General features: G+C 39.5%; 1 protein-coding gene and 1 long non-coding RNA gene across 8 annotated transcripts; one reads left to right on the top strand and one right to left on the bottom strand.

The window, feature by feature from the left end:
- Positions 1-1,189: 1,189 nt before the first annotated feature.
- On the bottom strand, positions 1,190-26,893 carry bol (boule homolog, RNA binding protein). 7 transcript variants are annotated; one of them, XM_017234005.3, is made up of 9 exons: positions 22,414-22,609; positions 21,081-21,206; positions 12,305-12,717; positions 12,087-12,240; positions 7,786-7,845; positions 7,613-7,730; positions 7,267-7,358; positions 7,171-7,204; positions 1,190-2,480 (listed from the first exon to the last, which is right to left on the bottom strand). In XM_017234005.3, the coding sequence occupies exons 3-9, from the start codon at positions 12,424-12,426 to the stop codon at positions 2,338-2,340; spliced, it is 723 nt and encodes a 240-aa protein (XP_017089494.2). In that variant the 5' UTR covers positions 12,427-12,717; positions 21,081-21,206; positions 22,414-22,609; the 3' UTR covers positions 1,190-2,337. The 7 variants fall into 7 exon arrangements, with proteins under 7 accessions (XP_017089494.2, XP_017089495.2, XP_070136543.1 ...); XM_017234006.3 differs by lacking the exons at positions 21,081-21,206; positions 22,414-22,609 and adding an exon at positions 26,466-26,892; XM_070280442.1 differs by lacking the exons at positions 21,081-21,206; positions 22,414-22,609 and adding an exon at positions 26,466-26,888 and having other exon boundaries at positions 7,267-7,343.
- Positions 10,723-11,338, top strand: LOC138926423 (uncharacterized). The gene is made up of 2 exons (XR_011442953.1): positions 10,723-10,844; positions 10,931-11,338. It is a non-coding gene; the product is annotated as an uncharacterized lncRNA (long non-coding RNA).
- Positions 26,894-26,997: the final 104 nt, after the last annotated feature.

The raw sequence follows: 26,997 nt of genomic DNA, 5'->3' as shown, positions 1-26,997 counted from the left end.
TATAATATAACCATATACAAAGCGGCGCCCCATCCTCGTCCTTTCGAGCAAATCATACAATCCACCGTCCAAACTTGAATTCGGCCATTCGGCATTCACCTGCAAAGGCTCCGTGTGCGGCATTTGAAAAATTCGTAAACGGTTAGTACACTTTTAATATTTTTTAGTTATTTTTAGCGTCAGTCTTGTGTAAATTAAATTTTACTTCAAAAAACGTTTAAACGCGCGCACACGGAGCAAAGTGGATCTTTTCACCGCGTTTTGAGGCGTCGATTTTCCGGGATATTTCTCCGTCAGCTTTTTCCGACTTTTCCAATTTTTCGTCTCCATCACCGTGTCTCTATGGCTTCACCATCGGGCCGCTTATTGTTATAAAAAATTGCTGCTCGACTTTACATATACATATATATATATATATATATATATTTAATAAAATGTATATAATATATGCGTGTATACACATACAAGGTTTATTCAATTCACACGTAGACGTTTGTTAAAAAATGCATTTTCTTATGTAAAAATGTTTTGCTTTTCTCGTCCTTTTTAGAAATATTTTTAACTTGGTATCTGATTACTAATTTATCGTTTTCATTTTGTGTTTAAGACGCCATCGAGATATTGTTCTTGTACATTTTCATTACATATGTATGTATAATTTTTGTTTTTCTTTCGCACATACGACGCATCATCTAAGTGTATGATTTGTATGCTTCATATATATATATATATAGTTTATAATTACGTTTCTTGATCGCATTCGGGAAGATTAAAGTTTACACACGGTAGTGAGAGATAGGAGTTAAAGACGAGCGAGCTTAGCAAACCAATTGTAATTGAACTACATTTAGAGTTTAGACAAGTTTTGTTTTCATTAAGTTTAGGCCTAATAAATTGCCGCCTTCCTCCGATTGGATATTTGAGATTATAGCTAATTTGACACAACCGTTTAATTTAACTATTTTATATCATTTGCTTAACGATTTTTGCTTTTCGACTGCCATGCTACTGAAAGATTCGTTGCTTTTGCTCTCTGGTGTTTGCCACTTCTCTGGAACGCACCTGAAAAGTATGCTACATGTTTTGAACGTGAACGTGAAATTAAAACCAAAATGGCTACCAAAAATGGCTACCAAAATCTGAAAATGAAAGAAAATCAAATAAAAAAGGAAATAAAAACAAAATAATGTTCGCTTCGGGCTCTCATTTTTATTATCTTCAAGACATGACATTGGACACTCTGAATCTAAACATTATTAATTTGGAATAAATTCTATACACTTTCTCATATAACTAAACCGAATTTTGACAATAGTTGGGCCGAAATAAAATTGGCAAAAGCTAACATTGGAATAGGGAAGATTGATAATTTTGCAAGGTCAACGAGACAATATCGGAAATATTATGAATCGGAACACCCCAAGAAATCTATCGAACCCGAAACATTTTGCAATGCTAATATAACGTATATCGGGCGATGTAATAGCGGTTTGGCAGGCTTCCAGGCTGGAGACCTCAAGAGTTCGGATCGGGCGACAGCAAGCTTGTATATACTCCGGTTAAAGATGGTGTCGTATATCGTCTTTTTCATAACTGAACAATTTTGAAGAAGTATTGGATATGCTAGGGTTGGTTTCTTGCGAATCAATCAATGGGCGTTTGGTGTGTTGATGGTCCCCATAATGTTATGGGGAAACGACGTTGGGTCTTGTGGCTTATTTGCTATTTTGTTGATCTCTAGATGGCTTGCCGATCGTAGTCCCTCTCGTTCCTCTGTATCCGCTCTCAACTCGCTTACACACTCTTCTTGCCCATAATCGTAACTTGTTACAAACGAAACGTTAACGAAAAACGAATAAACATTTTTTTTAAAGTCAGGAACAAAAAACGATATCCCCGAGGTGGGGTGGTGAAAGCGTGAAGGTTTTGGGGGGAAAATGGTTCGGTAATAACAAACAACTGATCAACTGACTGATCAAAACTAAACCATTTTGCTTTTTTTGGGTTTTGATTTTCTTGGTTTTTTATGTTGCGACGTCGCCATCGGGATGTTCTATCAATGTGGTAAAATGTTTTTTGATGAAGATCAAAACTTTTCTTCTTCGTGTTCTTCTTAGCCAATAACATCATCCGATTCTCCTCCAGTCGAGCCCTTTTTCCCGTATAAAACCTGTCCGACGATAATTGCTTGGTAGAGTTCTGGGTTTATCTTGTTTTGTTCTCCTCCTACACGCCTATGTCCTATATATATTCTTGTATCCTATGTGCTATATAGCTAGCCCCGCCATACAGCCACTCCCTGCTCCCTGCCCTATCGCCCAAGAATCGGATGAGGGCTTAAAGTCTGGGCATGATGCACCCAGTCAGGTTGATGTTACTGTGGTGGTGATGGTCCTCCGGCCAGGCATTTGATGGCTGTGGTTGCTGGTGTTGTGGGTGGTTGTTCGTCGATGGCGAGTGCAGCATTGGTGAATGGTTTTCTGTATAAAATATATATGGGGCTTGGTGTGATTTACATATCTGAGAAAGGGGAGAAGGAATAGGTGTAATCGAGGTACGATTAACTGAAAAAAAAGCTAGAATACCAAACTAAAAAAGCTTAGACTCAAAAAATAAAGAAAAACCAAATAGTTTTGCAATTTGTTCTTTTTTTTTTCGTTCATATCGTTTTTTTTTTTGTGTTTTGCATTTTGCTAAAATTATTAAGTAGCTGTTGCTTTATTGTTATTGCTATTTATGCGTTCTTTTCTCATCTGATTTCTATATATATATATATAGTATATGCGTGTGTGTGGGTGTGATTAAATATGTTTCGTTTTCAATTACTTTGTTGTGATGATCATGGGGTATATTATATCATAACATGCTTGTATATATAATTATACAAATTAGACTCCATAGAAGTAGAAACTACTTCTCTTACAAACTCCTGCATCTCGTCTATCTCTTGTATATTATGTAATTGCTGAATTCATTTAGGTAGGTAGGTACTTAGTCTAAAAACATTTTGTGCTCTTACTTGAGCTGCACTTAATCAGTTGATGTTTCTTCATTAAAATATATATATATATATATATTTATATATATATTCTTTGCGCTATGATATATATTGTATTGTATATATATAATTTTTGTTCACTTCCGTCTAATTGCTATTTTCTCATTTTTGTTGGTTTCTTTGTTACTTGCCATTTGTTCATTTTAATATATGTATATATAATATAAATATTTACTATATATAAACTAAATAGATTTTTACGATGGGACAATCTGCTCTCTGCTCTTTGCTGTTCAGTAAAAACTTAAGAACCTCCTTTCTACTCTCTGCATCATTCAAGTCGTACAATAAATTGAGTTTACAAACATTTTACTCGATTTTCTTTTTTTTTTCTCATTTCTTATTTTTTTTTTTGTTTTTTTGTCAGCAAAAATGTTCATTCATTCTTTAATTAATCATTATGGTTTAAATTATGCCTTGGCATTATCTTTATAATGTATATATGTATATATCCGTATAATATATATTTAATATTGTTTTAAACCTAAACAATTTATGAATTTTCGCTTTTTCAAAATATCACGTATATACTTAAGTTATGCCTTGGATTTATTAGTTATGATCTGATCTTTAAGTGTTGAGTAGATGCGGAAGATGGAAATTGCTGGGAACTGGGCATGGTTGGGACTAAAAAGTAGTGAGTGAGTGAATCAAACTGATATCAAAAATTAGACCTGACCTCCACATTCCTCCTCTCACTATTGGGTATTACTAACCAATATATTCCCAGCAATTTGGATTCTCTGTCCTCTTTCAAACTTAGAACCCTGGCTCTCTCTTAATTGAATATACATACATCCCCTTTTATCTTCAAACTAAATGAAATCCCTATTGACTGACATAAATGTAAGTACTCTCGGTTGGTGGTTTCTATGTTGCTTCATCGACTTGACCTCAGTTTTAGTTTTTAACTAGAGCACGCCTTATTGAATTATTGCTTTCCATTCCATTAATATTTTCATCTTTTTTTTGTGTTTTTTTTTGTTTGCTATTCTCGTTTCAACAAAGAGTGATTTCTAATTATTGTTACAATTCGATTTAAAAAGGTTTTTTTGTATTTAACTATTTAACAATTTAGTAAAAATTTGTCAACAAGTTTCGCTTTGAAATGCCATTTGCGGCGGGCAGCAGCATCAGATCGAGTTCTTGGTTTTGGGCAGGCGACCTCGGCGATATCGGTTATCGGTTTTCAGTGTGTCTTTTTTTTTAGCAGGTATTTTTGAAACCTCTGGGTTGGTTTATTATTTTCAATTACAATACGATAACAGTATTTTGTGGGCAAATAATTTTGTTTCATTCAATAAGGCATATACGTATATATAAATATTTTTATTTTGAATTTTCCGCTAAGGTATTCTTCATATTCAGCCAAATTATGCACCAATTTTGAATGGAATTCGCTCGACGGTCGCCCGGGTCGCCCGGCCCGATTTTGTGGCTGCCCCCGCAAATGTATCTCTTGGCATTTGTATTTCATTAAATAATTTTGGTTAACACATCTCGCTTGTTTCTCGTTCTCGTGTTTTTGATTAGTTTGATGCCATCATCATAACAATAAGTAGATACAACAAAAAAATCTTTGAAGTACATGTGTGTGTTTTGTGTTGAAAAACAGAAATAATAAATCAACATTTTTGCAGAGTTCGATTCTTTTCATATTTTTGTTTTTGCTTTTTTTGGTTGTACATTAGTTTATTAAATTGTTATTTTATTTTACTTTTAATTCTTTTTTTTATTTTGTTTTCGTATATATTTAACTATATATTCTTGTGTAACACACACCTATGAGTGTCTATGTATTGCTTGAGTTTTATCTATTTTCCTTTCGCTAGAGCTTTGAGTTTAGCTTTCCTTTAATAGTCTCTCTAATATATGCCTCCCGTGTACATTTTATTGGGAGTTGTGTGTATGTTTTTTGCATTTTTTTGTTTGTTTAGCTAGCATATTTTGAATATCTTTATTGTAGTTCATTTTTTTTTTTTTTTTAATTTTAGTTCACTTTTTGCTTGACTTATGTAACTAGGTTTATCAATTTTACGTTTTCCTTTAGTATTCTTGCATTTTAGACTAAAATTTCGTTCAGTTTTCTTTTGCTTGGCTTACAAGTTAGTTTTCTAGCGTTCTACCGGATACCGATCAGAGAGTGAAGGACATCTTTCACAAATTATCCTTGACTCTCTGACCAGGACTCGTTAGTGTGCGTATGTGTGTGTTTTAGTGTTCAGTGTGTTGTGTTTAATGTTTGCGTGTGTGCGTGTAGTTTGACTTTGTCGTCTCCTTTGCTTATATTCTTATCTTTTTGCTTTGTATCGCTGTATGTGGCTGTGTATAACAGTATACCAGTTTTACAGTTACGAGTTATAGTAATTTTACGCTTTATATGTACTGTATATATGTATATAAATTAATTTATGCATAATATTATGTCTTTAATCTTCGATCGCTGCCCCGCTTTCCTCTTAGCTACCATTATAGTATGTGTGTGTGTGTGTTGTGGGTTTATGCCATTTACTCAGTTATTCTCTATATTATAATATTTATTTATAAGTATGCTCTTGTTCAGTGTGTGTGTGTGTGTTTGCTGCTGCCTCTGTATAATCCAGTTATGTATTTAGCATCTCCGTGTTTTTTTTGTATATAATATAGTTTAAATATTCTTTCAAGTGTTCTCTTATGCGATTTATTCTCTGTCTTTCGCTTGCTGACTTTCCACACTCACTGCAGTTTGTCAAAACTGTCCTTATAGTCCTTTTCAGACCTTCACCCCTCCCTCCCCCCCCTTGTCCTCCTACTCGATCCTCTCCGCTAATTGCACATCATAAATGTTTCCAGCCCACCAAATACCCCCTCTACACACCCACACCACAGCAGCAACATCTGCAGCATCAGTGCTACCTTTTAATAACATAAGCAGCTTACTTTACAGCATTTTGCAATGGTTTCCTTGTCACTGCAGATGTGTGCGTGCGTGCTGGTGTGTGTGTGTGTGTGAGGGAGAGTGTCCTTCCTGTACGATTTTCCTTTGACTAAACATTTCCGAAATTGCAGCTGGGATGTGTACTTTTGTCTGTATGTTTGTGGGTATGTGTGTGTGTGTTTATATAAATTCTATGCTGTTTGTTGTTGTTGTAGTTTACTTTTGTTGTTGATGTTGTTGTTGTAGTAGTAGTTGTAGCATCACTATATTGTTGCTGTTGCTGTTGCATCCTCAAAGTTAACATGGATAAATTCCTACAAAATAATTGAAAAATTTCCATTTCATATATAGAGAGAGAGAATATTTCCATGAATTTTGTATAATATTTGATATTTTTTGTGGTATATGGTATTCCAAGCAGGTGTGTGCCGAGACTCTACTACTATTTACAAATCATTCTCTGCTATATGTACAGCAAGCATAACCGAAATTATTTTAAAAAAAATTAACTAAAAAATTAAAAACTGAATTAAAACTGAAGTTTAAAAAATGTTCTCCCTTTTTTGTTTCTACTAGCACGTGGACATGGCATTCAAACTAATTTAAAATACATGTACATATCTTTTTTTTTTGTTGCTCTACATATATAGTACATACATATTAAAAAAAGAATATGAACTAAAGCTCCAACTTAGCATAAATTACAATAAATCATAGGCATTAACTTAATTTTAAAATGAAACTAAAATTATAAACTAGGAGAGTGCGGCTGCTGCTGCAGTTTCGATCAGAGTTGAGGGGGGGAAGCATGGTTTTTATTGTAGTTGTAGTAGTAGTAGTAGTAGTTGTTGTTGTTGTCGCATCTGCATCTGTCAGATAGTTGTTGTAGTTGTTGCAGTTGTTGTTGGTATGATATTTTAATTATTCAGGGCAGCTCTCAACGAAAAATTGGCGACTACGAAAATTTGTTTACTTTATTTATCATTTTTTTTTTTGGATTTAACCTATTTTTTTTTATGGTGGTGGTTGTTGTTGATGTAGTAGTTGTTGTTGTAGTTGTTGGTGGTGGTGGTGGTGCGCCAAGTAAAAAATGAAAGAAAAGAAAGCAAATACCGATATGTGTAGGCTACGACAAACGACGACAAAATACGACCAGAAAAGGGCCTATACTACTAATTAAGCTTTCAAAACTCACCTTGATAATTCTGAGGCCAAATGGTGGGTACATTCTGAAATAATTTAATATTTTATTAGTTTATATATATTAGTTTTTATTATTTTAATAACTCACCATTGGCACACTGTAGTACTGATAGAATGGCTGATATTGCATGGCTGAAGGTGGGTAGATGGCTGGCACTCCAGCGGCTGTAAAGTCAGTAACTAGGTTGGTTAATTTATTCCCAAATGATGATGGTTGGTTGGTGGTTGTGGTGTAGTTGTTGTTGTTGTTGTACATAGTTGTTCAAGATGTGAAGATGATGTAGTAGTGGTGTGGTGTTCAAATAGAAGTAGAAAAGTTATGAAATTACAAAGAAAGAAAAGAAACACAAATGTCAATAAATAAAACCAAGTGAATCTTAGAGATGAAAGCGATATTATGGTGTATTATAGTAGGTAATAATTTCCAAACTCACCTGGCGGATATACAGCGGCTGCGAACTGATCCATGGGGATGTTGCTGATGGGTGCCGGCGGCGTGGTGGTATAATAGACAGCTCCATTGGTGGCCACAATCGACTGTAGAGGATTGGGCTTTAAAGGAGAGATTATCAGGTGATTTTCTTAGCCAAGTTTAGACTACACTTACCTGCTTTTTGATGGCCGGTGCAATGTTCAGTTTGCGATCGCGCAATACCACGCATTCACCCTGTTTCCAATCGAAAAAAAAAGATAAAAAGCATAAATGGTGGAGCATTAGAATCGTAGTTATTGCATTATAAACACACAAGCCGAACGAAGAAATTCAAATTCAAATCGAACGCAGCAGCATCAAAAAATTCTCAAAAATACTTAAAAATTAATTCGCAACGCTTTTGTTTTTATTTGTCTTTTTTTTTAAGTTTTAATATTTTTTTTTTGTTGTTCAGTTCTTATTTTTTATGGCACGGCCATGGCTAAGAGAGAGAGAAACACGTGCCAAGGCAAAATTACCAAAGTACCATTACCAAAGTTGTTTATAAAATATATATAAATTATATGGTGTAATTATATAGTGGTGTATATATGTGTGTGTGTGTGTGTGAATGTTTATTTAAAAAAATAATGTTTATTACAAAAACGTCGTGTACATATGTTGCATAAATAGTTTTATTTTTTTAATTGGCTTTCAAAGCAAAAAATTCTATCGCCACAATGTTGTTCAGTTTTAACTCCATTTTTTTTGTTGTTTTGTTTCATAAATTCAATTTTCAGCGGCACAAAAATCAACATGTTTATTTTAATCAACAAACAAAAACATAAAAATTCATTAACCAGAATAATGAACTCATTTAAAAATTAAAAAGAACAGAAAATGGCACAAAAGCATTAAAGAACAAAATTCAATTTTTGTGAAATAAAGCTTTGCTTTTGGTTGTATTTTGTTTTGTTTCTTCTCTCGTCTCGTGTTTGCAATTAAATGAATATTGAAATAATTTTAATACAAAAAACAAACAACTATAATAAATAAGAAAAAACACCAAAAAAAACCAAGTTAAATAAATATTTAAAAAAATAAAGTCACAGGAAATATAGAAACCTCTACCCGGAAAACTTTCTACAAATCGCCTTTTCTTTCAAACAAGATTATCTAGAGAGTCCTTTTTCCTTCCTGCTATGAGTCCTTTGGTAATCCCCTTTCCCATTAAAATTGCATTTAGCAGCTCCTCGACCCAATAAATCAGCCAATTTACATAGATTTAATACCAACTACTAACGCACACGGTCTGAAAAGGCTTCTTTCAGGCTTCTGGCCAGCCGGACCCCCGGACCAGTTCATCTTTAATTGGCAATTAGTCCCGGCTGATACCCTTGTGATTTGCGCATGAAATGCATGAAAAGGACACCCAGATAAGCACCGACGACGACTCCTTGAGAGACAGGACGAGTGCTGCTGACCTGCCGTCTCCTGGCAGCGGTAATAACCATTAACCTAAGCAAATGTTTGCTGGCCAAGGAGATCCAGCTACTTTGACGTTACAAAAAAAAAAAAATAAAGGAAGAAAATTGTGGAAAATGAAATGAAAAGGATGCCGGAGTGGGAGGTGGGATGGGGGAGGGGGTGTCACGGAAAACCTGAGCATCGCGCGGCCTATCCTTTTCTGACCGCCGGCGGGCAAACATTCTTTTCATTTATGTTCGAGTTGGCCGCCCTCGAGCTTCCTCGTCGGCTCGGCGACATAAGGATAAGGGCCATAACAAAGGGCCAACAGTTGAGAAAGTAAACTAAAGATGAAACGTATGGCAAGAAGGAGCTGCTCTGCTCCACTCCTCTACGGCCTACAGGCCATGGCCCACAGGCCAAGCCGTTCTCTCTCTCTTGTCCTTAACCACTTCTTTTCTTGACTGAATTTAATTAAGAATCCTTTTGGTTGCTGGCTTTTACGGTGGCCCCTTTGTTTTAGCCACGGTTGCTTGTAAAGCTCACACACACACTCACTGAAACACCCACACACAGTCATAAAAAGGACAACAAAACAGACTCCCTTCTGTTGGTCCACTCTAAAATGATTTAAAATTGAAGACTTGCCTACTTGAGTGTAATGCACTTGGACAAATTCGTCCTGGATGGGATATATATTTATTTATTTTCCGAGAAGGTAGAGAAGGATATGTGCGTTACTCTAATCCTTACAGATGGCTCTTATTTGTGTTGGGTTATTATGCATGTATGAGTTGGAGAGGGGAGTGATGGTTGGTTAGGATTAGTTGTTTCGGCCTTTTTTTTCATAAAAACATATTCACAAAAATTAGTAGAGATTTATTTAGAAACTATATAGTATATGATTTAGATTTTGTGAGGGATAGGGGATAGCGCCGCGGGCCGGGGGATAACCTTTTTGGGGATTAACACACCACTACGCTTATTTGATGTTGTGGCTTTTGATGAGTTCGTGGTCGGAACTGAAACTCGAAAACTAAATGCTGTAACTTTTCTAAATGAAATTTAATTAGTGTAATGTGTGTCTCTCTGGTTTTATTGTTTTTAGCAGGGATCTAAGTGTGTGTGTTTTTGTGTAAATTAAAACTTCGTTAAACGTTGCTAGGACTCGTCATAAGCCCATTGTTGTATTTATCGTTGTTGTTGTTGATGTTGCATGCCTTGTGACTGCTGCTGTGCCCGTTTTTTTAGCTTTTGCCTTTTTCAAAGAGCGAGAGTGAGTGGTGTGGTGTGGTCGTTGTTATCCTTGTTCTGCCAGCGGGCATTATACTTGATATAGTTGTAGTTTTTAGTTGCTGTCGTTCTTTTCTCTCTCTCAACAAGGACACTCGTGTCCCAGACTCTACTAACAAGAGCAAACAGGGAACCAGAACGACAACAATGCATATTAATGACGGGGCGGCAAAAGTTTTTCACTTAATATGCCACAGAGCACTGAATAGCCCTGAGAACTGAACTACTGGCTCTGAAAATGGGTAAAAGTTGCATCAGTTCACCTCCACCGGAGGAGGAGGAGGTCTATACGCCAGTTATGCAATAATTATAATCAATTAGTATGCCCAAACAAAATATGGCCTCGCCAAGTTCATTTTATAATGAGAGAGAGGAGAGGTTGGTTGGATGCAACTTTTTATGGCCCGAAAGGCCAGAGCCCAGCCCAGATCTTGACTCTACTATATAAAGGAAAGTTCAGCAGTAGCATCCATAACACAGGTAGCTGCCGACAGGTGAGGATTGAGCGTGGGCTGCTCCAGCTGGGGCTCACTGGGGAGCAAGTGATTGGACTACCAACTTTGAACTTAATATTCCCTAGGAACTTTTACGGCGCACTTACTGACTGGCTGCTCGCTTGCTTGAGCTTGATTATTAATTCGTTTCGATTCCGCAATTGGAAAAATGTGCAATACACAATCGTAATTCGATTCGTAATCAACAAATTAGGCAAAAACCAAAAAGAAACAAGATGTGCCAACAATGCAACTTTACACTTTAAAACGGAAACGGAAATGGGAAACTCAAAACGGAAACGGAAACTGGAAACTTGAAACTCAAGGCAACAAGGCAACGCACTAAGGTATTTCTCTATTGTAGTTCTATATTGGCTATAACATGTCTATAACATCTGGAGAACTGGAGCCAAAAAACTGAGCAAATTTGCTAAGATTTTCTTAATTAATTGATTGCATTAAAAAAATGAGCATTAAAAAAACAGTGCAACGAACTCAACATTGTTTGCATTTATTTTTTAGCTTTAACGGGCAAACTTTACGATTTATAGATGTGTGTGTGTGGGTGAGTGGGTGTGTGGGATCAAAGAAATATATATATAAGGCTGCCTACGCTTGGGGGAGAGAGTGTGTATTAATGTGGGTTATATAACTGGGTGAGTATCTTTTGTTGGTGTTTTTGTGTTTCTGGCAATGAAACGATATAAGGAACGCAACGGAATCGAATGTAACGTAACGTAATGGCAACGCAACGGAAATGTAACGTAACTCGGAAACGTAAACTCAACAAAAACGCAATAAGAAGAAATTTATAAAAGAACAAAGTGCCGTCCGTACCTAAGGCGGTACATCTGATCATCGTATATGTATACATTATATCATACGCCCATGGGCGATCTTAAGATCATATGTGGGGTAGAGTATCGGTATCGTTATCGGTATCGGTAGTAGTTTTCAGTAGAAGGAACACCGACGTCTCACGGTAGTAGTAGTAGTAGTAGTAGAGTAGAAGTAGTACTTGTGTGTGATGGGTCAGGTAATACCCTAAAAGATTCGGAGTACAATTTATACATTTTTTTGTTTTTGTTTCTCTACACAATACAAATAGTCCGTCGATTACACTAATATTTTTATAAAATCATAATACTGGCGACATTTCTGAATCAAATATTTTTCAGCAAAAAACATTTCAACAGGCGAGAGATATTAGCAACGGAAGGTGGTCAGTGGAGTGGTACTTACATCTGCCTGCAGTCTTTGTGCCTCCTGCTCCGTTTCGAATGTGACGAAACCATAGCCCTTGCTGACGCCGGCGCGGTCCACGATGATCTTGGTGCTCTTCACAGTTCCATAGGCACTGAAGACGCGAGTCAAGTCAGCCTCGGTGGTATCGCCACTAAGAAGAGGGATTAACTTTAGTTTGATTTCTCTTAGAATAGTTAGAGGAGAGAGATACTCACCTTATTCCGCCAACAAAGATGCGGTTGGGGATGAGTGTGCCATATTTGGGTCCCGCCAGTGGGGCCTCCAGCGCTCCAGTTGGCGCTGCGGCCGGCGGTGGTGCGGCTGCAATCTTGTGCATCTCTGGTGGTGTCGTCTCCAGACGAAAGTTGGCGGCTCCGAAGGGAAGAATCTTGAGGCTGTTACTGGGTTATGGGGTGCGCGCTGGCCGAAATCTTATTATCGTGGTCGTTGGGATCGACCGGGTTCGGATTAATTGAGATTTTTTTTCAAGGATCGGATCGGTTCAGATCGGATGGCGATATTAGGCGGCTGATGTAGCGGCTATCGAAGTTTCAATCACTGGCTTGATGGTTGTAGCAAGCATGTATACACAGTTTGGATATATTCCTTGGGATTTTTTTGTTGAAATCTGCAATAAAATTAATTCGAGAATTAGTTGTGCTCATTAATAAGCCATTAAAATAATCAGCCACATGGCTAGCCAAACAAAGAACACACAGTTGAGAAGAGAGAAAGATTTAAATCTCTGAAGAAGCAAAAAAAAATAAAAGAATTGCCCCCTACATTTCGAAATGAATCTATTTCTGGCACAGCCGACATATGTCACACGAGGAAAACTCAGGCCAGTACACACACACAGATTCAGATACAAGATACACAGATACTCAGAGGAAACTAGCAGAGGTAGTCGTCGCTGGTTGGCTCGAACACCATGTGTGCACCATAAATTCACCTTCAGAAGCGGCGGCGAGACAACTAAATAGCACATAGAGTTTAATTTTAACAACAGCAGCAGTCGTAGTAGCAGCAGCAACAATAAACTTGCCTTGTCAACAAATACGGTTTGAAAGTTTTTTTTTGTTTTTTTGGGGTAGACACCTAGGGAAATAACTATACTCATACAATAACTATTTCTGACCACCCCCCAAGTATCTATAAAGCTGCACTAATGCCAGTTCTTTCCAGCCTTCGTCAAACATTTTGTGACATATCTAGCAGATGGTAGTAGAGAGATGGATGTGTTTGCATGTTTCGGGCGTCGCATGTTTGTTGGCCAACAGTGGCACTTAACGTTCCATATTCCTACTATTCGTGTATCTTTATCTATATGTATCTGTATCGATGATGGGCCGACGCGCTCCATTGCCCACTGCTGGTCTAGAACTTATCTGTGAGATATCCCCACCGCCATGAATCTGACGGATATACGGGCGTATACGATTGGCAACGGGAGGCACACACATAGCAATGAAAGCATAATTAAATTTTCATTAACAATGAAAATGTCAAAATTGTTTGTGTTTGGTGCTCTGTCTGTGCTATGCCAGGCATTTTAATTGTATCTCCCCATCCAAACGTGGCCTGATCGATTTAAAGATACTACATATAGGTATGTTTGTGCCATTAGGTATCTGTTTAATGAACGTTGGACGGTGTTTTGGCCAACACGTGATTATGGCTTTAGTTTCGACCCATTTCTCGCTATCTCAGCTAATAAATTATCAAAAATATCAGAACCAATAAATGCAAACACGTTCATGGCTATAAATTCGCATAGAAAACATTTAAAACTAAATCTAAAATATATATATCCATCCAAAAAGAAAAGATATATCTTCCGCTCATTAAAACGCGTCACATTCCAACAAAAAAATGGCCAATATTTTGGAATATTTTTAGAATTTTTAAAAGAAAAACAACATCTTTTTCTTCATTTGTCCGGCATGACGTTGGCAAAACGATATAGATATAGTTATAGATATAGATATATATTGCGCCACTGAGACTGTGGAATACAAAAATATATATATTTTGGCCCAGCAGAATGGATTTTCTGGGCTCTTGGGCGGATGTGGCCAACATTTAGAGGCAAAAGCTGATTTGCCGATGGCTAAGTGCCCCTGACATGATTCATGATGAGCTTGCTCCTCCGCACTGAGGGAGAGATGGCTGTTAGCTAGTGCTCATGATTGATGTGCGGCTCTTAATTATTTACAATATTATGAAATTATTTTTGAGAACTTTATTCCCGGGCATTAGCAAAATTGATGACAAAATTAAGCGAGGCTGTATAATAGGGAGGTGGATGATGCCAGGAGATGGGATAGTAAAAATGGCGAACAAAAAGAGAATACAGAGTAGGTCTGACTGAATTATTAAAATGTTCATTACCGAAGGCCTCCCCCCCTGACATCGGCCATGGCAACACTGATGCGGCAGCAACAGCAACAAAAGCAACAACAACTGAGGTCAGCCGGAAAATCACAGAGTCAGCAAGGGAGATATTGCTCGCATCATGACAACGCCAGCGCTATCAATGGAATTTAATCAACAGCAGCAGTAGCAGTAGCCAACTCAAAACTCTCACACAATCCCCACCCACTCTCAGGCAGGCCCAACTGTCAGTCAGTCAGTCACTCTGTTAGTCAGTTCGGAGGCACCTCAACTATATTGCAAAATTCCACGTGCGAAAATTGCGCGAGTAATGCCAATGGAAACGAAACGAGAACCGCCAAAGAATTTTATTTCAACCAAGGAGCAAAAAAGAGTTTACGGCTGCAGATTGTGGTGCGTTGGGGGTGTTGTGTGTGATATGATCTGAATTAGTGGGCATTTGGGGGAAATAGTAGAAAAAAGAAAGAGTTTTTTAGACTATATGATACCCGGTACTCTTCTCTATTAAGATGTAACTCTTCTAAAAAAAAGCCAGATTTGATTATATATGTATATTCCAGAATCTAGATGGATATATTTCTAGAATCTAGATACATATGTATATATTAGTCTTTCTATTCAAATTTAAAAAAAAAAACTCTTTAGGCTCTCTATTGGGGTTAAAAAAAATGATTCCTTTTTCCTATTACATAAATTACCTAGCTATATAATAATTAAAATAGTAAAATAGGGGAGGTAGGACATAAAAGAAAGAATTTCTCGGCTACTTTTAAGTGTTTTAGACAAAGTCCCTCCCTTCAATCATTAGAGAAGTAGAATTACATTACATTACTTTTCTTAAAATTATCTGATATGGATGACTTTTGTTTTCTAGATATTTTATCCTAGATATATTGGTCCTTGGAATAGTTTGGCATCAAAAAACTATGGTTATGGCTATCCTATGGTTTTTATATAAATAAGACGAAATTGCTACATCATGGGTTAATGTTTGTTTCCTTTTCCTATTTTATTTGCCTCCCCGTGACATATAATCTTAGGAACACCATATCCCATTGTATCCCCTTATGATAACTTTTCAGGATTTTATACAGAAATTTCTACGACATGGGTGAAGATATGTATGTTTCCCTTCTCCTCTTATATAGATCCCCAGGAACGCCATATATCTTTGCATTTTACAAGTACTTTTATGATAACTTTTCAGACTTTTATAGAGACAGTCAGAATATTTAACTACACCAAGGGTTAAGATATGTTTCCTTCTCCCTATATGATTCCTTGTAGCTAAGCAGATATACCCTTTCATTTTACAAGTACTGGGTATTTAAAAAACACGACAGTACAGCAGAGCCTTCAGAATATAACATCCCTATGGGGATGAATACGAGAATAATCACAAAAATATGCAAGGTACTCCCGCCAGTGAATATGATATACAGCCTTTGGGTAATACAGATTGGTATTTTTTTTTGTTTCATTCGCGAGGAAAAACCCCAATTGGTTTTAAATCCCTTTGCCGAGAAAATGTGTGACCGCGCAGCAAAATGAATCATTTTCCAATAAAGAAAATGAAAAATTAATCCCCCAATTCGTTGGACATTTGTTGGTGAATGTTTGATAACGTATTTCCAGTTACCCGGCTGGGATATTTTTTGGCACATTTCGAGCGTAACTGCAATAAGGGCAATGCAATTAGTGAAGTGCCAAACTATTGAATAACCAGACTGCGTGGAGAAGCCACTGGCTACAGAAAAGTAGGGGAAAATGGGTCGGAAAAGTGGGCGGTGTGGAAGAGAGTGCAAGTTTGACCTATAAAACGGGGCCAGGCAGCGTGGGCGCGCTTCACTTGGCACAGATACAGATACAGATACGAAGCTAAAAAGCTGCACAAAAAAAAATTAAAAGGAAATGAAGGCAACCAACCCAACCCAACCCAACCACCGGAAACAGGAAGGATGCAAGGTGGAAGGCAGAAAGGCCCGAAAGAGTAAGCACTATTTTTAAAACTAAACTAGCCACATGAGACACCCAGACACGAATACAGGCCACAGTCAAGACACCTGAGATTCAGGCGAGTCCTGGCGATAAGAAAAGTCCTGGCAGAAGAACTCTACTCCCAGCGAGCCTGCCCTGTGTATCGCTTTGTTCGGCTCTGCACACCTGCACATCCTTGTTGTTGTTGCTGCCTGGCTGTGTCCTTGCCGAAAAACAATAAAGTGCAGACCGCAGTCGAGCGATAAAAGCTGACACACAAAAAACCAGAGAAAAAGGACGAGAGCGCTGGAAAGTATGCTACAGCATGCCAGATGGGTGGTGTATCGGAAAAAGTATCTATAACAAGGATATTGAATCATATTTAAGATTCTCTAAGGCTGCCATTCATTCCTTAAAGTCCTAGTCCAGCAGGTGAATCCTCCCCAGGCCAGATAACCGCATCCAAGTCACATAAGGACAATTAGCTCGCCCAGGCTCAAAGAGTTTAAGAGGACATAACGGCCAGGGCAGCAGCCCAGGGACGTGTGGGTGGAAATTAGTAGAGCGGAGGGTGTGGGTGTGGGTCTGGGGCAGGAGGAGGAAATCATGTTGATGGCTGGGGCATGACGATGACGCTAAAGCGTACGTGTTGGTGAATAACTTAAAACGAAAGAAAGTCACTGGGTGACAGAGATGAAGAGGGAGGGCAGGGCCAGCAGCAAGGAGAGGATTAACAGAGGGGGTGGGGAGGGCAGGAGGATGGCTGGCAAAGGAAAGCAAAGGTCAATTGAAGTTGCGGTGCTAAAACTTTGCCACTGGCTGAGCCAAGAGTCGGGGGGCAAGTCAAGTGTAAAGCGAGAAAGCGCAAAAATGGCACACACATACAAGCATGGATGCACTGACTGACAGTGCGCCGGAAGTGGAAGTACACCATCCCCCCCGCCGCACAACCACCTCATCGCCCCTCACCTGAGCGGATGAAAAAGAAAACGGCGCTCTGCCTTTCGCCAACATGTTATACAATCCTTGAGTGGGGCGAGCGAGGACGAAGCTTTTGGATGTCAGTCAAGTGAAAGGAAATTGTAGCACACATTGGGTGGAGGGATGGAGGGGGTAGGAGCTGGCCCAGACAAACCAACAGACAAACATCATCATCGTCATCATGATGGGAGCTGAGGCCTCCGCAGCTAAATTGATGGCCTGCCATCGGGGCATCCATTTTGCTCGACAAGGAGGGGGTGTATTCACATCCACCCTTTCTGTATGTATGTGTGTGTGTGTATATGTGGCACACAAAAATCCATAATCCTCGGCAGAAACTGAAGGAGCAAAAGGGAAACGCCAAACTACCAAAGCGCGAGCACAAATTGCCACTGTAACGGAATAACCACACATACTATAACATAGACTCAACAACACACACACACACGCTTATATCCTGTATATCCTGCATATCCTGTAAGCCGAAAAACTTGTGTGAAACAATGAAACTTTTCGACAAGTTGTATTTGTGTTGGTTTTTATTCCTTTCCCCTGACCCATGTCCAATATTTGCCAAAACTTGAAGCTCTTTTCGCTTGAATTTCGGTTTTCGGAATTAATTTTCAAAAAAAAAAGAAGTCCTTCCTTAAAACATATGTGTGTGTGTGGGTGGGTGGTGTTTGAAGCAGTTCGGTCTGATGATTTATTGCCACTTTAGCTGGGGACAACGCTGCGTATGAGCGATGGCTGCCTGATGTCCTGCCTCCTACTCTCCCCCCTCCCCCTTCTACAGAGTAGGATTATTATTGTCTATGCTGACAAAGGATTTAAGCCATCGAAGCTAGGAGAACCGAAGCCATCCATTAAATCGTTACGCCAAATTAAGTCATTAAAAAACAATTTTTGAGCCATCGGGGCGTATACGCAATCCCCTTGTGGAAAGCAGGTGGAAGCACTTGCCAAAAAGTAAAATAAATATGCAAATTCGGCATTCTCCGACGACAGCCATAAAAATGCAATCACACAAAAAGCCAAAAAGAGAACTCAAAGGAAACGTAAAAGCCAAAGGCGGCCCAGGCCAACAAATAAGAAAAAAAGTGAAAAGAAATGACGTAAAAGTGTGACTCAAGGGGGGGATCTGGAGGATGGAAGATGGTGTGTCTAAAGAAGGGTAGTGGGGGCGTCGTTGCCTGCCAACTATTTCTGTAGAGGCGCAGCTGCCGCCTCAGAGAAGCTGCCTTTGTTGCCATCTTCCTAGGCCAAAAGCATAAAATTAAAATGCAAAAATGCAGACAATGGGTCGACTGAAAGGGACGGCACTACCATCCAACTGTATGTGTGTGTGTTTGTATCTATGTGTGTGTTTTTGTATAAAAAGTGAAAAAGCGCAGCTGAGCAACGCAGCATCGCTCTCAAAGGCAGCCCTCCTTCAGGCTCTTCTCACTTCAATCATATGCATATGGATGCGGTATCTGTATCTACTAGACTATAGTATACCTGTATCTGTATCTGTATCTTTGCAGCTGTCGCCTTTTGTTTTGGCGCATATTTAATTTTTTTGGCAACGCTTTTGGCCCAAATTGCGCCTTAAATTCGTTACAGTTCAGGCTTCAGTCTGGCGACCCAGTTAAGAGATGCAAGTTAATGAAATATTTGTGAGATATTTTTGGTCTGAAAACCCCTGAAAGATCTATGATATTAACTCGACCAACACAGCAGCTGCCTAATATCTTTAAAATGGTAAACAAAATAAACGAAATCCGAGTCAAGTGATATGTAAACAAATAAATCCAGCAGATACTTCTCTCGATTCTACTTAAAATTCTTGGGCATAAATGCCTTATAATGGCCCATACTGATAGATAATTGTTTCCATAGTGTGGAAACTGCATCTCAAGTTTAGCGAGCCATGTTCTCACATTAGTAAAGTATCTATATATGTATCTATGTATCTATATATCCGCTTGTGGGCAGCTGAAACGATTTGAGAACCGTGAAAATATGCAGATAACTAATATTATCTTTTGTTGTTCGAATGCATGAATGAAGCGTGGAAACGGAATAGTTGTAAAGCCAAGCCAAGCCTCGTTAGATGAATGAATGAATGAATGTCGACTCGCTTCAATGCAGCTCTCCAACTTCCACAGAGCGAGTCGTATGCAAAAAAAGCTATATAATTGAGGCACACACACACACAAGGTGGGGGGAGGGGGGGGGATGAAACAACCAAAATTGGGAACACAGTGCGTGCAGCAGCAGTCCGGTTCTATTTATGGCCGAAACGACCATAAAAGCCGCACGCAGTTCAGTTGCTGACCCACACGGTGACGGAGGCTATGGCCCTCTTTTTACCATATAGATTATTCAGGTGGGTGTGTCGTCTGTGGTTTTTAGCTCTATATCTCTACAGCTAGCAGTGCAGCTGTTTTGTATCTGTATCTATAGCTGTAGTTGTATCTGTATCTGTAGCTGCGTTGCGGTCTAAATGGTCGAGTCGCCACGGTAGAGTGCAAGTTTGATTACCGTTTTGGTGACCATTTTGCATTTTATTTTCGAAAACTAGGGTGAAAGTTCGAAAGAAAGAAAGAAAGTGCTATAACCCCCCTAGGGCCTGGGATTAGTTAGATTCTTAAAGGCATTTCCTCGCCTTGTTTCCTTTTGACACAGATTTTCTTTATGGCCTTAACCCACCATAAACCCCCCTTGGAAAACCCCCCCTATTTAGACTTGAACTTTGACTTGGTTTACGAGTTTCTCTGCCTTCGATAACAGATCCTGGCGGGCATTATATCTTTTTATTGCCAGCGACAGCCGCCAGAGGCGTGGCCTCTCCCTCCTAGAACAGCTGTCGCCATTTTTGTATCTTTAGCGAGAAAATTAAATGAAAACATATAAGCAAAAGTACTTTAGCTCTTTTTGGCATGCGTGCGAGATGTCGCTTATAAAGAAAAGTCTCTCGAGTAACCAGCCCAGAAGGGGGAGGAGGTGGTCTTACTTGTAGCCTAGGCAACAGCCAGAAAATCCCAAAAAAAAAAATAAAAATAATACTAAGAGAACAAAAACAGCAACTAGAGGATGGCAAGAAATGAATATTGAAGAGCGGTGCGCATTATAATTTTAGATTTATGTACAGGGTGTCTGTCTGGGGGTGTCTCTGGGAGGCATATCCTCCTAAAGTACCAAGCCGCGGGGAATACTTATTTTTATTTATGTAAGCCAAAAAGGCAGGCAGGAATTACGGAATTGAAAGCTTAAAGCCAACCAGTGCTGCCGGAGGGGAAGGAAGCTGAGCTCTACCCCCATGACCTTTGACGGTTGGGTATTCGAAAAATGTCAACCAGCCTCGAGAATATCTTTATCAAAATATCTACACAGGAAATAATTCTTTAACTCTATATTAGAATTAGAATAAAATTATAAAAGAGGGGACACCCTCTATGAGGAAAAAGTCTCTATCCCCAGGCGACAGTTCCCATTGGTTCGTGTAGAGTCTTCCCAACTCTCGTCAGCTTATTAGACATGGGGCCTCTGCGTGGGTTATTTCGAAACTGTTGGCGTTTCCTTAATGCGACTTTTCATCACAGAATGCAACTAAAAATACCATCTAGTATAGTATTAGTAAATCCAACAAAGTATTACCTTTATTTTGTTGAAAACTTTCCGCTCGTTCTATTATTTCTTTGAGAAATTTTCAAACCACTTTACTTTTCTGTTTATTTTTTAACATTAGCACCGGGTTTTGTTGATGATGGCTCTTCTCCCTCTCTATAGATATAGATTCAACATTGATTTTGAATTAATTATAACTTTTATCACTTTTTTTTTAACTTTTCAATTAGAGCTGACCGCTGCTACTGCTGCTTTGGCAGCATCGTTTATCCACTCATCAGATGGCATGGCAGTCAGAAAAAAAGACCATCAAGGAAAAATTTGAATAAACAAATTTTCCAGCTTTCTCTTCCGCACATGTGAGCAGAAAGGGGGATGGGATGAGCGTGGGGTTGTAACTATACGAGTTTTCTGCTAGTTCTAGTGCGCGCTACTGTTGTTGTTGTTTACGGCCATTACGTATACGCAACGTGTGCGAAAAAGGCTACTACACACGAGAGTGGGAAGGAGGGTAGAGAGCAATGGCGATGGCGATGACGACTGTGGTGAAAGAGAGGAGGAGGAGGAGGAGTAGGAGGTGGGTGGGAGGATGTTAAAGGAGAAGAAGAGAGAGCAGGAGAGAAAGATACGATTGTGACTATTTTCTGAAGGCGAGCCCAGGAGGGGGTGGAAGGTATGTACGGGGTTTGTTGTGGGCGGGCTACTCCTGCCACTGCCACTGCTTCTTCGGTGTATACACAAAAATACCGTTACAACATAAAACACCAGCCAACAACATATCAAAAGAACAACAATAACAATAACAACTAGTCCATGTCACGCATAAAGATTCGCCCCTTTTCTTTCCGACCAACTTCCTTGGCCATAATTTGTTATTCTGGCGAAAACCCGTGTGAGCTTGTGAGCCCAAAATCAAGTACGTTCTCACACACGGATTTTCCATAAAGAATATATACATATATATATATTTATATAGGTATGTATTCTTGTCTGAGTTGGAGTATATCTTTTATTGTGACTGCCTTGTTTTTGGGGCCAAAATAGTTGTTGTTCGTTGACTTTTGTCCGCTGTTGGCCAGGCCAGCACTTAAAAGTGTACTTGTTTTTGTTTTTTTTTATTTTTATTTTTATGGCTTTTTGGCGAAAAAAACGCAGTTTAAAAATACTATATATATAAACGGGCTAACGAGTAAGGGAGAGAGGCGATGTGGTAACTGTTTGTTGTCGTTATTGTTAATTGTTGTTGCAGCAGCAGCAGCGGCAGCACCACCAGCAGCAGCAGCAGCAGCGGTAGCAGCGGTGGAGAACGCATGAAAAACTGGCACACACACACACACACACACACACTTATAGAGACACATACTTTTACAAACTCGAGCGTTATAATAAAATGTAGAACTTTTTTTTTTTTTCTTCTATTTCCTTTGTAACGCGACTACGAGAGAGTTGGATTTTTTTTTTTTTTTGGCCGAAAAGCGGAGCGGAGAATCGTGAGTTCTTAAATCCGAATATCCGAATCCGAAATCAAAATGTGTTGCAATCACAACGACGGTAGAACAACGACTCAGCGAGCCCCAACTGACGAACAGCCGACGATTTGGGGGCCCCCAACAGCGCAGTCAGCGTCGACAGCAGCTGAGGCGGCAGCAGCACAAGCAGGCAGAGCGGGAGAGAGCACTCGTACTACTACTACCACTGCTCTCTTTTTGGGGCCGCGCTTGCTCTTTGGGTTGAATTCGAGGGATGCACTGATGCACGTGCGTTTGCTCCAACGTGTGTCCAAGTGTGTGTGTTTATCTGTGTATGTGTGTGTTGTCGAGAAAAGAAATATTACAATAAACACATTTTAGCAATATTACATATTTGGCCTATTTATTAAAAAGCTCTTTAGGGCCAACCCGCCCACCGCCCACTGTGTGTGTCCCTCTCTGCTCATCCGATGATATGGAGGCCGCGATTAGAGCTAGAACCGTAGAAAGAGAGGGCCGAAAGAGAGGCAGCTGTACTCTAGTGATCTAATAATGGTTAAGGTTGCCATTATCTGATTTAGTAACTGGAAAAGGTCAATTCAATAGGTGACGAGAGCGAGACCTACAAGATATTTATATTTGTAGCTATTTATATAACCTTTAAGATGGATTTTTATTAAATGAGTATCTTATATTATACTAATTATATCATAATCTTATGGTCTCTTATTGGGGAGTCATCACTGTACGGTAATCCCGCTTTCTGGCTAAAGGCGTGGCAACTGGCCGGCCAGCAGCAACACCTCGTTTTTCGGCTTTAAACTAATTAACCGAATTCGGCGCGTTCTAAAACTATATACTAAACTCTAACCGTATTGTTATTCAGATGAGCCGAGTGTGCAGCGCTGCCAGCGTCTCTGCCGGCGTAAACGGTTGGCCAAGCAAACACAGTTATGTTTTCCCCCAGCCAGTTTTGGTATTTGTTTTTTTTTTTTTTTTTTTTTTTTGATTCTTTACTTATTGTGCAATGATCCGTGGCAACTTAATTGCTTTTCGTTTGGGTTTTTGGCTACAGAAGCAACAAACATTTCTATTTTTTATTTTTTTTTCTAGCTCTCTCTCTCCGCTAGGCTGCACTTTAAAATCCCAATTGTTTTCCCATTTTTTACTATTTTTTTTTTTTATTTTTTTTTGTTATAAATAACACTACTGATAAAAAATGGGCGAATGGCGAGCGAATCTAAAGCTCGTAATTATGGACAGTCAGTGCTTTTATTTTTTATCAGCTCGCTCTACGTTTCACATTACATAAGCTGTGAAGAAAAAAGTGAGGAAAAACGAGGAAAAGCGGTGGAAAAAACACGTCTGTTTGTGAAGTTGGAAAAATCTGAATTTCATCAGCGGCGGAAAAGCAAAGACAGCGAACGAAACAATCATGATAATTAAATTGAGTTCACTGATGCGTATACTTAACATTAAATTCAAAGCCAAAGCCAAAGCCAAAGCCAAAAGCAAAGCTAAAAGCATCACTCGGCTGCTGCGACGTCGACTGAGCGACTGAGAAAAAAAAAATAATAAAAAAAAAAATGCTTTAAAAAAAAGCAGAGGAACCTTCAACTGCCAAAACACCACCAGAGGTTCCGTTGTGGGTGGGTGGGTGTTGGGGGCGGAAGGAGGATGTGCTTGTTGTTAGAAACGAAACCAAAAAATTATATAGGTTAGCGCTAGCCTTCGCATCCCTATCCCAATTCGGGCTATATACAGGGAACCAGAGAGCCAGTCCAAGAGAGAGAGAGAGCGAGTCTGAGCGAGGAGAGAGTGCTTGAGTGGGGCATGCAAATGTGGGGCGACTGCCCACGCAACCACCCACCCACACACTACCCACTACCACCCACTAGCCACTAGCCACTGCCAAGTGCCAACAATGTGAGCCAAGAAAAGGAAATACTTTTGAAAATTAAAATTATTAAGTAAAATATTAAATATTAAATATTATTATTAAATTTCTATTTATTTTAGTTAGATTTTATTAAACTACTCCCCTGAGACCATCATTTAACGAGACACGCTTTGGGGCCTTAGACCCCCTTTGGTCAGTGGGGGGTGGTGGTCGAATCGTCTGCCAAAACTGTCATACCCCGAGAGTCCCCTGAGAAGGGCACACAGCACACGACGAAAATCAAAGCCACTTTTTTTTCGCTCTTAACTGCAAAAATCAAACACACCCCCCAAAGCGGCAGCGCTGCCTACGCCGCTCGCTCCCTCTCTTTCTCTCTAATTTTCCCCAATCTCTCCCGCAATCTCTCAACGAGTGCTCTTCGCGTGCATTATTTATGGCTCTTATACAGGCCGAGTGACGATGACGAAGGTGCTCCACTGTTCAGTGTCACCACCCACCTCCCACTCTGATTCCCTATCGCTCGCTCTCTCTCTCTCTCGCTCGCTGTGTTTGGGCCCAGTTAAATAGTAAACCAGCAACCTATAATGGAGCCTCTTCCGCGTTGTTATCCCAATATCCCCCATTTTTTCCCCCATTTTCCTATTTTCCTATCCTGGAAAATGAGCACCAGCTGGCTGTCACTTTTATCCTTTCCCTTTATCAGGGTCGCGCTTAGGGAGGGGGAGGGGTCGGGATGCTTTGGTTACTAATTCATGTTTAAGCTTGTCCTTCAGCAGGAAGTGGTGTTTTTAAAGAAAACCCTTTTGGAATGTACTTCCCATACGCCCATGGCTCTAATCTTGTTTACTTTCTCTCGCGCCTCATTGTATAATAAATAACTGTAAAATAAATCAAATCAGAGATCCTGGCCCAAAGCAGACACCCGTTAAATGGGCCGAGAAATGTGAAAGAGAGCATCTCTTCTTTTTTTTTTTTGTTATTGGGTTATTGGGCACTGACGGCGGCGACCTTAAAACGCATTAGCAGACCCGCCGAGTCGTTATAATTTTATTGGCAAACATCAAAAATATTAAAAAAGACACCGCTTAAGAAACATAAATAAGAGCCACTACGATTTCGAAAGAGGTGTTGGCTTTTTAGAAGCCAGATAGGCAGGGGGTGGAGGGCCAGGTAGCTGCGACAAGTGCAGGCGGTGCTCAAGGTAAAAGCGCCTCAGTCGACGTAGCAGTCGCTGTCGCTGTCGCGGTCGCTGTCAACTGCACTGCCACTTACCGGAGTGCAAGATCAAGTGAAGCGAGTGGCCGAAAAATACCCGAGAGAGAGATAGAGCTAGCTAGACTAGAGACTAGTAGACTAGAGACTGGAGACTAAAGACTAGAGAGAGTGCGGTAGCTGGAGAACGTGCTACCACTTTTTCATGAAAAAGTTTACTTGATCGACTAGATGACATAATAAGCAAAGTAATAATATGACAGATAAACTAAAGGGAATTCTAAATTAATATTAAAATATTATCATGATTAGGCAACTTTGATCTAACTGTCACTAGCGGATGACATTTATCTCCCTCCCACTCACACCTATGCAGCTTGCTTTTTTTTTTTTTTAGGAATTCTGGAGGCGATGCTGTTTAGGCCTTTTTGGCGTCAAGTGGCTAGCAGAGAACGAACGGCCTATGCCTCAGCAGCGACGGTAACAGCGGCGCAGCTGCGACTAGATAATAAGAACAAGCTGACTAAGCCAAGAAACACGTTTTAGCCCGTGTTTTAGCCAGACTTGGAGCTGGAGAGTTTGACACACTGACCCAATTCCGGGTTTCGATTTTCAGGTTTTTCTTAAGAATACACGTTTTCCGCTGCACTCGCACACACACATGCATGCATGCTCATGCAAGAAAGAGAGGTAATCAAACACACACACACACGTACACGACCGGGTTAAAAAAAAAAAAGAAAACGAGTTGAAGAATTTTCGCTAGGCATTTTTTGATTTTCCCCCGTTATATACATACATATATGTATGTACCCCCCGCTCTCGCAAACTCACCGTTATGTCCTCTTGGGAGACTTCCGATTTGTTGTCGTTGCACTAGTCCTTACGTACCGCTGCGTTACGTTATCCTTTTGGCGTTCGTTGATGGCTTGCGTTGAAGTTCACAGACGTTGGTATTGCAGTTGCGTGATGCCAGATATTAAATTTTATTCAAATCTCGATGCGTTTTTATTTTCTTTCAGTTAAACGGTTGAACAACAAGAAGACCGATCGATGGCGACGCGTTGTAGATACTTTTCGTTTATTCTTTGATGAATTTCTTTTCGAATATTTCGGATATATTTTGGTGGTGTTTTACTTGTATTTATTGTTGTGTTCCGATTTTATTTTGATGACTATTTTATTAGAATATATTTTGCACTAGAGAACTTACTTCCTACGAATCACAATTAGAAATGAGTGTGAGGCGGCATACGTAAGGGAAACTCACAAACTGAGCTGTGAAAATCAACGCGCCGACTACTTTGTTCAATCTAAAAAAAACACACCAGCATGTGTTTTTCCGGCCAAACGAAAATCCAACTGG

The sequence above is a fragment of the Drosophila bipectinata genome, chromosome 3L (assembly GCF_030179905.1).
Source record: "Drosophila bipectinata strain 14024-0381.07 chromosome 3L, DbipHiC1v2, whole genome shotgun sequence".
In the NCBI taxonomy this organism is placed as follows: domain Eukaryota; kingdom Metazoa; phylum Arthropoda; class Insecta; order Diptera; family Drosophilidae; genus Drosophila; species Drosophila bipectinata.
This window is presented reverse-complemented; position numbering and strand designations above follow the sequence as displayed.

Coding starts and splice junctions, on each gene's coding strand:
- bol (XM_017234006.3), bottom strand. CDS start 12,426: ATGCACAAGATTGCAGCCGCACCACCGCCGGCCGCAGCGCCAACTGGA. Junction 7,205..7,266: donor AGTACTACAGTGTGCCAATG/GTGAGTTATTAA, acceptor AAATTATTTCAG/AATGTACCCACCATTTGGCC. Junction 2,481..7,170: donor TTGGCCTCAGAATTATCAAG/GTGAGTTTTGAA, acceptor TATTTTATACAG/AAAACCATTCACCAATGCTG.